The following is a 15,423-nucleotide window of genomic DNA, read 5'->3' as shown; positions in this document are numbered from 1 at the left end:
CTTCATACACACATGTCTGGTTGACAGATATCTAGAAAACTAAAACAAAATAATTCTCTGCGACCGAATTCATAAGAACTCATTTCGTTGTGGTATTGACGAATTGATATGTGATGATGACGTCATGCATGTTGTAGAATGCACGAAATTCACAAAAAAATATAAAGTTTCACCCCCCATAACTTTGTTAATAATAGTTGGATTTTCTTCAAACTTGACCGAATTGTGCACCATGTCCTTTATTAAACCTATGCTAAATTTTGTACTTCTGCGATGAACTTAAGGGGGGTGCCGGGCAAATTTCTAAAATGTGGAAATATAATATTATTAACTTTATTTCTGCAGATATCGTAACCGGATATATTTTGAGGCTTAGACTTCATAGAGATGCACTACTGTGATTTTTTCGGATTTTTCGGTTGGATAGGTTCTGAGAACGAGACCTGTTACACTTTTTGGGGGTCATATTTCGAGCCCTCATTCCCCTATGTTTCACCCAACATCAAATATTGAACCAGTTGCGAAAAGTACTAATTGAGACCTTTCATTTGATACCCCACATGGCTACATTCTGTGAAAAAAAATTTTGCAGCCTCCTTTCACTTGTATGGGGAGCCCCTCTTGAACCTAATACAAAATGGCGCCAGTTGCTGCATGTATAGGGAACGGCAGATTACATACTCCTACCAATTTTCGTGACAATCGGTCCAGCCGTTTCCGAATAAATCGGGTGTGACAGACAGACAGACGGACAGACAGACAGACAGACATCGAATCGATTCTAATAAGGTTTTGTTTCACACAAAACCTTAAAAAGTTGCTTCCCTTCATTCTCAACCAACGCCACGCCATTGGAAATAGATATTTGTAAAGGCGTTTTTCAAAATGAAAGGGAAACCGGGAAAAGTTAGTTAATGGCGCTTTATTGTTTCAATTCTCCATTGATTTGATTTACAAAATAAAGAACAATAATAAACTAAAATAAATGGATGACTACCCAGCATACGACGGTAACCATTTCTAAATTTAACCGGAAAAAATAAATTCTAGAAATTATTTAAGAGGATATCTCCTCACTGCCGGACAGTATTGTCCGGCAATTCAAATTACGAAAGGCTAGTAAGACGCTTTTATGGCAGTTTCAAGTAGTAGTGCTCCATTTGGGAGTGTAGATTTCCACATATGTAGTAAAGTAACTATTATTAGATTTATACAAGGATATAATCGGCGAGTTATTTACACTTTGGCAATTTCCATCTGTGCATAAATTCAGTTAAAAGATAAAGTAATTAATTTTCAAATGGCACAGGATTTTGAAATTTCTTTTCAAATTTGCTTAAACTTAAAGGCGTCGAGTGTTGAACCGTCGACGTCCGTTACGGACACGTGGTCGCGGTCGACGTGGTGGTGGTGGGGCTGGAACCAGTGGAGCACGTTGAATCGATGACGGTTGGAGAAGCCGTGTTTGAGGGTAATTGGATTGCGTGCCGCGAAGTTCTAGATGTACGCCACCTGACGATGTGCCGTAGCTACTGCTTGACTCTCGGTAGACGGCTGCTTCCCGCTTACGGCAAACCGTACACCTGAATAAGTGACAAAAAAACAGTTTTACTATCCAAATTCTCATGGAAACCACATAGTTGAAAATTGAAGTCATTGTCAAGCCCAACTGATTGAGTAGTCCAGGTCCTACAACTCACCTGCTTATCTTTCTGGTGTAATCAGCCTTCAGAGTATCTTGTTTGGGTTTGGTAAACATCTCATGCTCTTCGACAACAGACAGCCAGAATGAAGATATGGGATCATAGTAATTGCAACGTCCATGTCCATGGCACTCTATCACCGGATTAATACGGAAGTCTTCCAAGCAGGATCCAGGAGAAATTAAATTCTGTCCAAATCCACCGCTATTATCGGAGGTTGTCTAAAATTCACACATTTAAATATCGACTCGAATGCAAAGTCAATTGAAAGGTTACCATTAAATAACTGAAACCGGTCCATAACTCCTCCCAGCCGGATGGACAGTCTGGAATAGACATAGTTTGACTGTGCAGAGCAATAATACGTGTCGTAGTTTCACAAACGGAGCACCTACAATAAAGCCAAATTAAAAAGAATCAAAATCGCCGGCTTTAAAATCCAGTCATACCTCGAAATGTATTTTATCAAATCCCTCGATTCAATTGGCGTCATAGTCATTGGCATTGGCTCGAGGGTCGACAACCAATAGCTATCGTCATTATTCTGAGCGTAGTTACACACATTGTTAAGATCACAGAACATAAATGGCATTGTAGTAAAACGTGCAAGACATGATCCGGCCAACCCTAAATCTTGTCCAACAGTTTGACTGCTTCCAATCGAGGCAGCAAATGAGTATCCATCCCAAAGTTTTATGGTATTTGGTGGGCATGTAGGAATGTGAACGCTCTGTGAATGCCGTGTGAAGACGAAGCCTCGGCTCTTTGCTCGTGGTGGTGATGGGGCGTCATCGCCTCTAATACCTTTCCCTCCTCGATAGCCATCCAATCCATTGATACCAGGCGCTCCAACGTAACCGACCTCACCTTTGATACCTTGTGGTCCCATAAAGCCTTCAATACCTATTTCACCACGGTAGCCTTTCAACCCAATGAATCCAATGGCTCCTGGAAGGCCTGGGAAGCCAATATCGCCACGTTCTCCCTTGAAACCTGGTATTCCATCAACTCCAGGTCTACCTCTTGGCGCCATAGAATAAGGGAATGTAAATCCACGTTCTCCTTTAATTCCCTTTCGTCCATCATTGCCATCGATTCCGCTCCAGCCTTCAAGACCAACTTCGCCTTGCGCACCTTTAGGTCCTACTGGCCCCCGAAGTCCGGGTATACCCATGTCGCCAACTTCACCCTTCGCACCTTGAAGACCAGGATAACCTGGCGGACCAACGTCGCCAATGTCCCCTGTCTGACCACGCCATGAATTTCCTTGGTCACCACGTCCTCCTTTTCGTCCTTGATCTCCACGATATCCTTGAAGGCCGGGCAATCCTGTGAGCCCATGTCGTCCTGGATTACCTGGATAACCCGGCTCACCAATCTCTCCTTTTATTCCCTTAATGGTAACACCTGGGTAGCCAATCAAGCCATCGCGTCCATCATCACCATAATCTCCAGGAGCTCCTTTAGGTCCGACTAGGCCTTGCCTTCCGGACAAACCGTCTAAACCTGCCACTCCTTCCTCGCCAGCTTCAACATATGTCGCCCGAAGACCTGGTGCTCCACGGAAACCTCTATCTCCAATTTCGCCTTTTCGTCCTGAGATTCCGTCAGGTCCAGGGAGGCCGGCAAATCCAACATCGCCAGTAGCTCCTTTCCGCCCATGAAAGCCTGGGAGACCAATTCGCCCAGGTTCTCCTGGAATGCCAGTAATTCCGATTGGGCCGCGTTCTCCTTTGGGTCCTTTTTGAGCTGCAAGTTGCAAAGCACGACCTGGAACTCCTGCAAAGCCTTGCTCACCGCGTTCTCCTTTGGGTCCTGTTAGTCCAGATCGTCCAAACTCTCCATAGTCACCTTTTTCACCACGTCGCCCAGGAAAGCCTACATCACCTTGCTCACCTCGCTGCCCTTGTAAGCCAACTTCTCCAACATCACCGCGTTCACCTTTACGTCCATGCACTCCAGCTCTACCTTGTTGTCCAGGATAACCAACAACTCCTGGTTCTCCCATTTCACCAATTGGGCCAATCTCACCTTGATCGCCTATTTCTCCTTTCAAACCGGTCATGCCGTCATAACCAAATCGTCCAGGAACGCCTGCTTCTCCTTTCGCTCCTTGAGGTCCATCGAAAGACATTCCAGGTTCACCTCGCTCTCCCTTTAACCCTGGCAGTCCATTTCTGCCTACATAACCAGGTAAACCAGTGTTACCAGCATTACCGACTTCGCCTTTCATTCCGCTAAATGCACGTTCTCCCTTTTGTCCTTGCACTCCAGTGAATCCAAAATCTCCTCGCTCTCCTTTGCGACCGCTAAAACCATCGCGTCCAGGTCGACCGGTTGGTCCTGCATCACCTTGTTCACCTTTTGGACCCATAGGTCCAATCATTCCACGAGGTCCGACTGCCCCAGGTCTGCCGTCTTCGCCTAATTCACCACGGTCACCTTGCTCGCCAACGATACCTGCAAATCCATAAGCACCCTGCTGTCCTATATCTCCAGGCTCTCCCACATCACCAGGTAAGCCGACTCGGCCCGGCCATCCTACATCACCTTTAATTCCTCGTACACCAATGGGTCCATTAACACCACGATCACCCTTTGCTCCTTTCTCTCCATAAGGCGCTGGTCGTCCATCTATTCCTGGCAATCCTGGCAGTCCCATATCTCCAAATTCGATATCACCTCGCTGTCCTTTGTTTCCTGTAACACCTGACAATCCACGCGGTCCTACATTTCCCTTTTCCCCCTTAATGCCTCGCATTCCAGGAGGACCGGTACGACCTGCAAAACCTGGGTATCCTTTATCGCCTCGGGGGCCTTTTGGACCCGGTATGCCGGAAGCGCCAATATCTCCAGGTAGAATGTACGGTCCAGGATCACCTCGTTGTCCTTTTTGTCCAGCACCACCGTCGGTCCCAGGAACGCCATCAATTCCGGGTCTGCCCGGTTGTCCTGCCTGGCCTGCATCACCTTGTATGCCCGGATATCCTTTGGATCCTTGCGAACCAGCTCTAACTAACCCAGGTAAACCTCTATCACCAGCTAATCCAGGAAAGCCAACGGCACCAATTGGTCCCTTAGGGCCTTGCGGGCCATCAAAACCCCGATCACCTGGCTCTCCTTTGTCTCCTTTATTATCATATGTCAATCCTGGATGCGGTTCGCCTTTTTGGCCTTTCAAACCTTTTGCACCAGTAGGACCTTTTTCACCCCTGCAAATTGCATTAAAAAAATGTTAATAATTTATTTTTCCATACTCTACTCACGTCTTTATATGGACAAATCATACATTACTTCTTGCTATAATTTCTCACTTTGAGTTAATACAAGAAATTAATGACTTCTATGAGTATAGGTGGGCCTTCGCAATTAATGTAAAGATATATACATACATGGAAAGCAATTCTCCTTTCGATAGTATTGCAAGTTATTCTGTTACATAATGTCAACTTACCTTCTCCCATCCCATCCAGGCTGACCCAATAAGTACAGTTTTGGAATCGATGCCGGAATTCCATCCTTGCCATCTCGACCAGGCTTTCCAGGTGCTCCATCTCGTCCAGGAATTCCAGGTGTTCCATCGAATCCCCGTCTGCCAACCTCTCCTGGTTCGCCACGCTGTCCTGGCGCTCCACCATATCCTTGATCACCGGATTGACCCTTCGGGCCTCGGTAGCCATGTCTTCCAGGTTCGCCCTTCTGAGCAATTTGCTGATTACCAATAAATAAATGTTGACCATCTTTTCCTCTGATACCGGGTGGACCACGATCACCAGGAATGCCGGGTGTTCCAATAGTACCCGGAAAACCTACTCGTCCAGGAGAACCAGGTTCACCTTTGATTCCTCGAGGGCCCGGTAATCCTCGTGGTCCCATTGGTCCGTTCAAACCAGAATAACCGTCATCGCCATGATCACCTTTTATGCCGTCTGGACCAGGAGGACAATAACCACAATCGTCCCCTCGTATGCCTTTGTTACCTTTCTGTCCAAAATATCCATCATCACCATCTAAACCTGGAGGTCCACGTCGTCCGGGAAGTCCTTCAGGTCCCGGTGGGCCAGTAATATTGACACCTCTACCTGGTAATCCTTTCGTACCAGGTAAACCGGGTTCTCCGCGGTCTCCTACATATCCCGGAGGCCCATTGTGTCCTGGTAGGCCAGCATATCCCTTTGGCCCAGGCAAGTCAAGGCCAGGGAAGCCCTTAATACCCGGTTTACCCGGAGGACCCGTCATTCCAGGCTCGCCAATCCTACCTTCAGGACCTCGCATTCCATAATCACCAGGATGACCTTTAATTGAAATACCTTTTGGGCCTGGTGGGCCTGGCCTTCCGGCATCGCCTGGCTCTCCAGCAAAACCCATTACTCCACGTCGACCAACTTGACCAGGAATTCCATGCATTCCTTGAGGTCCTACCTCGCCCATGTCACCTTGCGGTCCAATTGAACCCGGAAAACTAATATCTAAATTAGGGTCATAAATTCCAGGTGGTCCAACAGGACCTTGTACGCCCGGTATGCCGTCGTATCCGTCTTCTCCTAGTTGACCTTTTGCGCCGTCTCTTCCATCCGGGCCTGGATATCCAGGAGCTCCCTTATGACCTTTTGGTCCATCTCTTCCCGGCGGACCAATTTTGCCAGGCTTCCCACGATCTCCAACGGAACCGCTATCACCACGTTCACCTTGAGGTCCTCTTGGTCCCGGTCGACCAGGATTTCCTTCATCACCTCGTTCTCCTTTTAAACCTGGCTGTCCTTGAGGCCCAGGACGACCAACAGTTTCCACCACGTATCGTCCTCCTTTAAGCGGTAGAAAATCTAAATCTGGCGGTTCGCCTTTGTCTCCTCTTTCTCCTACCGCTATCAGGACTTCCAAGTGAAGTGCTGCATCACCTACATCGCCAACGTCTCCTGGGTATCCTCGTGGTCCTTGTAAGCCTGGTATTCCGGTATATCCCTTCGGTCCAATAGGTCCTCCATATCCTTGTCCACCAGGTAGCCCATCAATTCCTCGTTCGCCTTGCATACCTTTGGTCCCTTTAGAATTTATACCGCCTTCACCAGGGTCACCACGAGGTCCCTGAGGTCCAGGCTCACCAGGTAAGCCACGAGCACCATAACCGCCAGGTATGCCTGGAGTACCCATTGTGCCATCAGTACCATTACAGCCATCCAAACCACGCGGCCCGCGTGGACCTTCCTCACCAGGTGGTCCCTGTTGTGAAAAATTTTCATAATTATTTATTGCTAAATCTTCATTTGTAGATTTTGAACGATGAAAGTCCACTTACCGGATATCCTTCGCGACCTTGAAAACCCATTTCGCCTTGTTCGCCCTATAATGAGGAAATGGTAAATTGAAAATGAGGCACTCTGAACTATTGATGATAAAAATGATTACTTACTCGTTGACCTTTTTCGCCAACCTCTCCATATTCTCCACTATCACCCAATTCACCAGGACGACCTGGTGGACCATCGGGGCCTACATCACCTGGAGGTCCTTCCTGACCCGGAATACCCGGGGGTCCAATAATACCCATTTTCCCCTTTAGGCCTTGGCAGTCACATTTTGTTCGATTGCATTCCTGTAATGAGAAAAATGGCAAAATATATTGTATCTTTTTAGCGACTTTTTGGCAAACTTAATAGCAATAAGTGTTTCATTCATAGAAATCGAACCAAATAAAGTACCTAAGGGATTTTGCTTAGTATTGAAACACTGATAAGCGATAAAAGTGGTCAAAGTTGTATTTTTTGGGTTCGTATAAAAATTTTGGAAAGGTACATCGCCAACTCGAACGTCTACCATAGGTCCCGGGCTAGAGTAAGATTCTCACTTACTAAGAAACGGTCTCACCTCTCCGACCAAATCCTTGATTCAAGTTTTGCTTCGTTCGACGGGCTTAGAATGAAGCCTCCTCGATCAGTCCCGGATTATCCTGATTTTAGTATTTTATATATTTCGTGAAAATATGGAAGTTCTTCCTTGGCATCTCTCAGCCACCTTCCTTCGGTCTCGCGTCTGGGGCAATAAAAATATGTGTTCTGGGGTCTCTAGTATGCTCTTCAATCATGGACAATTAGGGTAAGAGAATGCCTAAAGTGGTAGTTAGTTTCGAAGTGAAACGGTTCAATCCCCTCCCTAATATAAGCGATGAATTCGAGTCAGTTGACCAACTATCTCATGCGTCGGGATGGACTGCTTAGTATTCTCCAGTTGTTTTCCGGCCCAGTAACATGATATCTTTAAGTTTTTTGTTAAAACAATACCGGAAGAGTATTCTACATCCCACTCGAAGTACAGCTTGACAACAATCAACACTTACAAATTCTTGATAGACAGCTCCGAGATTAGGTCATATCAAACCAGCCCTTTACTCGCAGGACTAATCACATACTTGGATCGCGCGAATAATTACCCCAACTAAATATTCGCCCTACTGTTGTACAAACGTCACACATAATTTTCCCGAAGTGATTTTCGTCATACTATATATTGTCCTTTGATTAGGGCACTACCCTAGCATCATTGTCAATTCGAAAGCTTCATTTCACATATTTCCGGCAGCTCTTTGGTGCTAATCCACAACTTTCCTGGTGGTGAACAAATAATAATCGTTGGCGCAACAATCCATATTGGATCAGGACCTTGAAGTGTGTTAGAGCACTTAATTCAAGACCATAACGGTACACTACAGTACACAGTAGGAGGCAATGTGGTTAGCATTGCGCTCGCCCGAATTATTATCCTGATTTGACTCAGGTACTCATTCACAGCTGAGTCGACTGGTATCCGACATCCAGTCACGCAATACACATTGCGCGGTTGCTCATGGAGAAAGACCGTGAGTAACATCGCCCTTTTTACATTGCATTTCGGGACCTGAAGAAAGCGTTTACCACATGAGCTAATCTGGTATGCTCTACGACAACCCCTAGTAAAGTAGGAAATTGTGGCGGTGCATCGGAAGCGCGAACCTAGGCGCCATTACGGATTCGCCTCTGTCGCTGCATTCAATGGGCGCAGAGAACAGCTGACGGCCTGATATGAGACTGGCGGACAAATGTCAGAAAGACATTTTGTCAACAGTCTCAGGATATTCTAGCCTCCGCCGACCAGAGGAGGCTAACTAAAAAAATTCAACTCTGAAATTGGCCTACTAGTGGAGAGTGTTAAGAGCTGTGTCTTAATCAGTTGCACCATTTTATTTTATCAAATGCCTAATCTGAATGTAGTCGCGAGGCCCTCAATCACCATTCAGCGCATCAAGTCGCCGTTGCTTCGGCCGACCTTTTGGTCGCTTACCATCGACGTCGATGTTCAGACAAATCTAGGCAAGTGAATTCTCGTTAGAGCAACGTTACATGACCATACCATCGAGATTTACCGTAAAGAAGAATATTCTCTTCCCAGTCGAAAAAGCAAAAATTGGCGTTACTTTCCAAACCTAATAAGCCACCTGGAGATCTAGCCTCATATCCCTATGCTTGTATGATCAAATAGGGAAAACGACCGAGAACAGACTACTACCCATCATTGAAAGCAGCAATGACTTGTCGGAGCACCAGTGTGGGTTTCGACGCCCCCACTCTACGGGGGATTCAATAAGCATAGTAGCAGGCGTTGGCTGACATAGGTGTTCCTGGATATTTAGCGAATCTGTTCGAGAATTACCTCTCAAAAAGGATTCTCTGGTACAGGGCGGATGAATACTCCAAAAAGAAGGGCGTTGCACTGGTGGTGCCATGGGCTCGGTGGTGGGTCCCCTACCAGTTTGGTTTACCGGCTGATGGCTTTGAAGGTTTGCAACCCTTTTAGAATCACATCAGATCACATCAGTAGACCCATTGTACTAACCTTTTTAGACAATCACAAAGATCCATGACTATACCCGGGATTCGAGCCCAGGTGCGACATCGAGATCGTAAAACTAGCACCCCAACCGTCTTGGCCATCGCAGGGCCTATCAGGGGCGTCGCGAGTATGATCTAACTCGACATTCTGTCGAAAGAAATGGATATGCTGCTGCTGATTCGCCGAATATTCCTGAATGTGGTGGCATAGCGAAGAATATTTAACTCCCCAAGGTTCGTAATGAAGAGAGCGAAGCAAGTGCTGGAAAAGAGCGTGACCCCGTGCACATAATTATGGATATACTGAGGTCGAAGGTGACGCTTACGGTTTTCTCCGCAATCGTAAAAATACAGAATGAACTGCAGTGAAGGAGAAGTATAAATGGCAAACTTTCAATAATCAGCACTTTCCAATTAATATGATCTGAAGTGTGAAACCAAAGAAAATGTCTTTATTTGTTCGTTCCGTAACTATACTTACCTTTTTTCACCATTGGAACCATTACTGCTCAAATTTGCATTGAATCGTGTGCATTCCGTGAGCTCACAATTTACGTTTCCACATTACTTACCTTGATCAAAAAGAGCCGACTTCCAAAGATCTTGAGGCTACTGTTCTTCTATTTTCAAAAAGCCCAAATGTCGTTTATACAGGCTACCAAGACTGAACTGATTCTTACCACTTTGTTTGCACAGTTACTCACACATGATAGTAGTTATCCCCAAATGAATAAGAGAGGATAGAACTCCGCAAAATGCAGGAAATATATTATAGTTAAGAGTGGAGATGCAATTCTACATATGTTAGGGAAGCCCCCGGTTGTCTGCATCCCAAGAACTCAGCTCTTTGATGTTTAAATTTCGCTTTTCCATTGGATCTGTTGGGGTCACGAAACAACGCGGATAAATGGCGTTAATTCGATTTACGGTTAGAAGATCAACCGATGTATGTCTACTAAAGATTTATCTGCATCGAGAGGAGCTGCTGTAGTAGAGATGAAGCCAGAATGCATTTGATTTCTTCGATTGTGCGAAAAAGATACTCAGTTGTTTTTCCGTACTATTTCAGCACTTGAAGGATCCCTAATGCTACAGCGTAAATAAAGTTTTAATACCCGATAGATAGCTTACAGCTTATTTTCGGAACAGTTGTTGTCTTAGGTTGAGTTTAAATATTTGTCCCTTTCTTTTCACGCGTCAGCGAATGAACTAAATAATGACTATGCCCTGAAAAAGGCAAACAATATTTGAGCGTTCTTAAGAAAAGGAAGCCTCTGGAAATATTGACTAATCATTGGCAAATGTTAAGGGTTCGCTCTGTAATATCTCCCTGAAGTTCCGGATTGGTAAGTTATTGCATTATGTAAATCAATAAACCGACCAATGATCGTAGAGCATTAGCATTAAAAAACTTATCTATTGCGGCATCTAATGCTATTAAGGATCATACAGATATGTCTTTCGTTGACTCTTTTGTTTCCAAACGGTCCTTTGCAACAAAAAGGAAGGCAATTAGTTGCAGCTGATTCAGATGAGCAAGAAGGTCCGTGAAAACTTCAGTAGCTGCCTGCTGATAGTAGATAGACAGCTTAAACAAGAAAGGATGGTTACGGATGGACGTTTTGTGAAGCACTCGAATTGCTCTTTACCCCTTTGTAGAGTATAGCGCGTCAACCACACCTTCGCGCATCGCTACCGATTTGCCGAAATGCACTTCAGCTCCCTCCAGGACTTCCCGAGATGCCTGGAATCTTACTCTACTGTTCTACCCCAAATACCCTTGGGGCAACTCACTTGTTGGTTAAGTTGGGAGAGTGGATTCCACTGCATGGCGTGGCTATGGATTGTAATTGTCGGCCTTAATCTGTAACTTATCTACTGCCACTTCAGCCTTCCAATCGCATCGCGTATGAGTGACCGGCCTGTGCGCCAACCAAGCCCTTTGTTTGAAATAATATCAGGCCAACATACTCCACTGATACGTCGCAGACGAAGGCTTGGAGTTTTCCAGCCACAATGGAGAACGCTCCCATAAAGCAACACAGAAAAAACACTACTACAGAACAGTCTCAACTTGATCTTCGTGTTGAAATAAAGGTATTTCCAGATTTTAGACAATGCAGCGAAAGCGATTCTAGCGCTGTTAATGCATCGAGTACCACCGTCGACAGAAACCATGTTTCGCACAAATACAAACTGAGCGACGCTTTCAATGCTCAGCCCATTGATGCAGATAGGTAGAATTCGTGATCCGGCAAATGAGAAACTTGGTTTTGTTGGTGTTTATCTTCAACCCAATTCTTTTTGCCCCCTATCCTAATTGAGAACTATTTGGCCAACGTCCTTCATTAGATGAGAGAGCAAGCAGATGTCATCAACTTGGTCGAGATGTTTGAGGAAGGATATCATGAATTCCTCCACGTCCTCGGGACGCCGCTACTAACAAGAAGAAATGGTAACGTTGACAAGATGTAACACAAGCGTTTTGGACCATGAATTCGTCTGAGATTCAGTACGAATGAAAGTAACATATCTTCAGAAACTACAGGTGCAACGATAAATAACTCTGAGGGAAGACCGTCAAGCTCAGCGGCTTTACTGTGTTTGAATGCATTGATGACCAACATGATTTCCCTTCTGCTTGGAGGAACAGTCTACATCCGCATGTTACGGTGACTACCCATTTCATCCTCAAGAATAAAATCCTCAAAAGATGTGATAAGGTTAAGAACCGTAGTGAAGCATTCATTCCACATCTTTAGTTGCTCGTCTTCCTGGATCGTCCATGATCGTCTATCGAAAAATTTTCGAACAAATACAGTTTTGAAATCATTGCTTTCTGCAGTATTTTCCGTTTCCCTGACCAGCACAATAGAAAATTTCCTTTTATCAGGGCGCACACCATGTTAAACTTTTCGGGATTTCGCTTGGTATCGGAGTTCGACCACTTCACGCCTACCATCACTGGAAGTGTCAATAGAGCCTTCAACTGTTGATTGATTGGCTTCCACAATTAGCTAGATCTTATCACGCCCCTTCGGAACGTGGCCGAAGATCTGTGTAACACTTCAAGCAGGCCAGCGGTTGTCGATATACTCAGGCGTGTTGCTCAGTGTATATGTTGTCCAATTGGTAAAATAGTTCTCCCACTGGCTGGTGACAGTTGGATCCTACAAGCGATCGATGTTGAACTTGTGAGGTCGTAGCTCTCAAACCCTACGTGGGGTAACGGACGAAACACACAAACGAACGTACGTGATTCTTTCGAGGTGGATATCATCAGAGACAACTCTTAAATCTACTGTTGATCGCAAGGAGGTCAGAATGACATATTTACGCCTGCTAGCACTGGGCTTTCCTGCGGACAGAAGCATATTGCCGCATGAGAAAGAGGAATACTATCCAGAGTCCCATCATCTCATTTCTCATAGGCCCAGAAAGTCCAGCTTATATCGGTGGAATTATCGCTTGAGTTGGAAAAAGCGAGCATTCTAGGGACCCTTGATACCGTTGTCGAGGAACGTGCGCACAATGCATAAATTAATCATAGTTGGTTTTGGATAGTCGAAGGTCCTAGCCGTGAAGTGAATCGTTTCCGTGACAGTAAAGTTTCAAAATTTACAGGTTGCACACCCACAAATTCCTATCTCTTTTAGTGGCCTCTCACAACAGGGAGGACTTCAAGAATATTTAAGCCCCAGGTATAGGGTTACTGCTTAGATATTTATTTCGCAAGTGATATTTTATTTCCCACGCAAGCAATGTACTTTAGGATAGAATGGTGCGGAATATAGCTCCCTAGGAACTAATCCATGTCTAGCATCCTATCTGTCGAGACCGCTAGTGGGTGGTGATAGCCACACCTTATACGAGGTGATGCTATTATTAACAAAACGCTACTAATCTAAATGCAGCAGCCGAAAAACACCTCCCCAAACTACAGTGTTTTGCAAACCGTACCCATTGAATAGTTTGCAGTCGATGGTAACTGACTGAATGTGAACGAAGCCTCACTGCTACCGACTCAGTAAATAAGCTTGACCTTATCGCGCTACGGGGCCTTGTAGCATGGCGAACTTCCTAGCCCCCATACTCGTGGGAAATAAATGAATACAATAATAAACAAGTGTTTTGCAAACAAAACCTTAAAAAGTAAAAAAAAAACCGACAAAAAAGAAAAGTGACCAAGTGTTATTCCGGTAGACTGCATGGCGGGATGGATTATAACACTAGTTCCTAAACGGGCGGCAAGAGAGCAGAATTACCGAAATTTGCTGAGAATGGTAAGGTACAGGCAAGGCCAATAAACGCCAAAAGGAGTAACCCTGTCGGGGCTTCTAGAGAGCAGAATCCCGATCCGAAGGAATTGCCCTTCACCCAGCTTGTGGCAAAAATACTTGAGCTGTCCGAGTTTATCAAGGACAAGCACAACAAACACCAAGCCATAAAGAATAGGTGAGGGCCATTAGAGTCCTTTATAATAGATCGCAGATGGAGGAAAAGAACACTAAAAATACGTCGAATCCTGTTGTGCGAACAATGTCACAAGCGACCCAAGGGACGCCTAACCGTACTACCATCGAATCACGGCAAAATAAACGAGTACTTAAAAAAAAGGGGAATCCTCTAAATAATCAGCAGGCACTCAAGAGAGAAAAATGGCGGACAGGACACGCTGAAAACCAGCACTAAAAGCTCAGAGGGAGGAAAGCTTACAGCAAATGTAGAAAAGTCGACCAGCTTTGTAAAGCCCTCGACAAACGAAAACGATGGATGGACTAAAGTTACCAGCAAAAAAGCGAAAGGAAAAGCAAAAGTACGAACTCGTTCAGATGTGATTGTTATCTCCAGTACGGGCAATCTGTCCTATGCGGATCCAAGCTGATCCCGACCTAAAAGATCTGAGCAAAAATCTGAACAGAATCCAAAGAACTCAGAAAGGGGATCTCATGTTCGAGCTGAAAAGATCCAGCGGTGGCAAAATTGATGACTTCCGCACACAAGTCGAAAACTCACTTAGGGAGAATGTCGCAGTGCGTGCCCAAAAACATGAGATCTATATACAATGTAAGGATCTCCATGAAGTGACATCGAAAGGAGAAATTTGTACTGCTCTAAAGGAGCAATTCAAGTTTAAAGAACTTACCAAGAAGTCTGTGGTACTCAAACGGCCATACTATCAGCGGAGGCAGCGCAGATGTTATTGCCTGCCGGAAAAGTTCGGATTGGATGAGTTGTCTGCCATTTAAGAAAACAAATTTCACTGAAAAGGTGCTCTAAATGCCTTATGTTTGGGCACTTCGCGAAGGTATGCACCAGCAGCATTGATCGATCCGATTGATGCAGAAGGTGTGGGAAGAAAGACCATATTGGCAGAGAGTGCAATAGGGTTCCCAAATGCTTATTGTGCAAAGTAGAAGAGGTATAGGATAACCGGCATATTGCCGGAAGTGGTAAATGTCCGGAATCATTGCAGGGTCGCCCAAGATGTGCTTGAGCAGACCACGCTCGAATTCGAAATGGAAATCGCCATCATAAGTGAACCGTATAGAAACCGTCGCGGTCCACAGCGATCACCAGGCAATCTTCTTTGAGACATGTGTCGAGCCACAGGGCATAGAGCTATCATGCCCGAATCCGAAAAAGATTTCAGGCTGGTCTATAAAAGCTTTGGATGAGCAGACCTTCATAGAGGTGTGGTTAGATCAACCTGATAAAGCAGACGCCTCTACGGAAAGAGCCGTCCATCTGGCTCAATGCATCGCCAAAGCATGTGATGTGCCCATGCCTATGCTCATTCCGCAATAGAAGACCAAACTACTGGTGGAATGATGAACTGACCGGCCTTCGATCAGCTT

General features: G+C 45.3%; 1 protein-coding gene across 1 annotated transcript in view; it reads right to left on the bottom strand.

Annotated features, from left to right (window-relative positions):
* Positions 1 to 906: 906 nt before the first annotated feature.
* The window catches only part of LOC119660713 (collagen alpha-5(IV) chain), a 113,860-nt gene continuing 99,343 nt past the window's right edge, over positions 907 to 15,423 (bottom strand). Inside the window, exons 2-8 of the mRNA XM_038069359.1 lie at positions 7,114 to 7,296; positions 7,000 to 7,044; positions 5,158 to 6,923; positions 2,153 to 4,915; positions 1,980 to 2,094; positions 1,701 to 1,924; positions 907 to 1,583 (exon numbers count right to left, since the gene is read on the bottom strand). Coding sequence (XP_037925287.1) covers positions 1,343 to 1,583; positions 1,701 to 1,924; positions 1,980 to 2,094; positions 2,153 to 4,915; positions 5,158 to 6,923; positions 7,000 to 7,044; positions 7,114 to 7,296 — 5,337 coding nt within the window. The 3' untranslated portion in view covers positions 907 to 1,342. The remainder of the gene's footprint in view (positions 1,584 to 1,700; positions 1,925 to 1,979; positions 2,095 to 2,152; positions 4,916 to 5,157; positions 6,924 to 6,999; positions 7,045 to 7,113; positions 7,297 to 15,423) is intronic.

The sequence above is a fragment of the Hermetia illucens genome, chromosome 1, assembly GCF_905115235.1.
Source record: "Hermetia illucens chromosome 1, iHerIll2.2.curated.20191125, whole genome shotgun sequence".
NCBI lineage: Eukaryota > Metazoa > Arthropoda > Insecta > Diptera > Stratiomyidae > Hermetia > Hermetia illucens.
The sequence above is the reverse complement of the archived record's forward strand: the minus strand, read 5'-3'. Positions and strand labels throughout refer to the sequence as shown.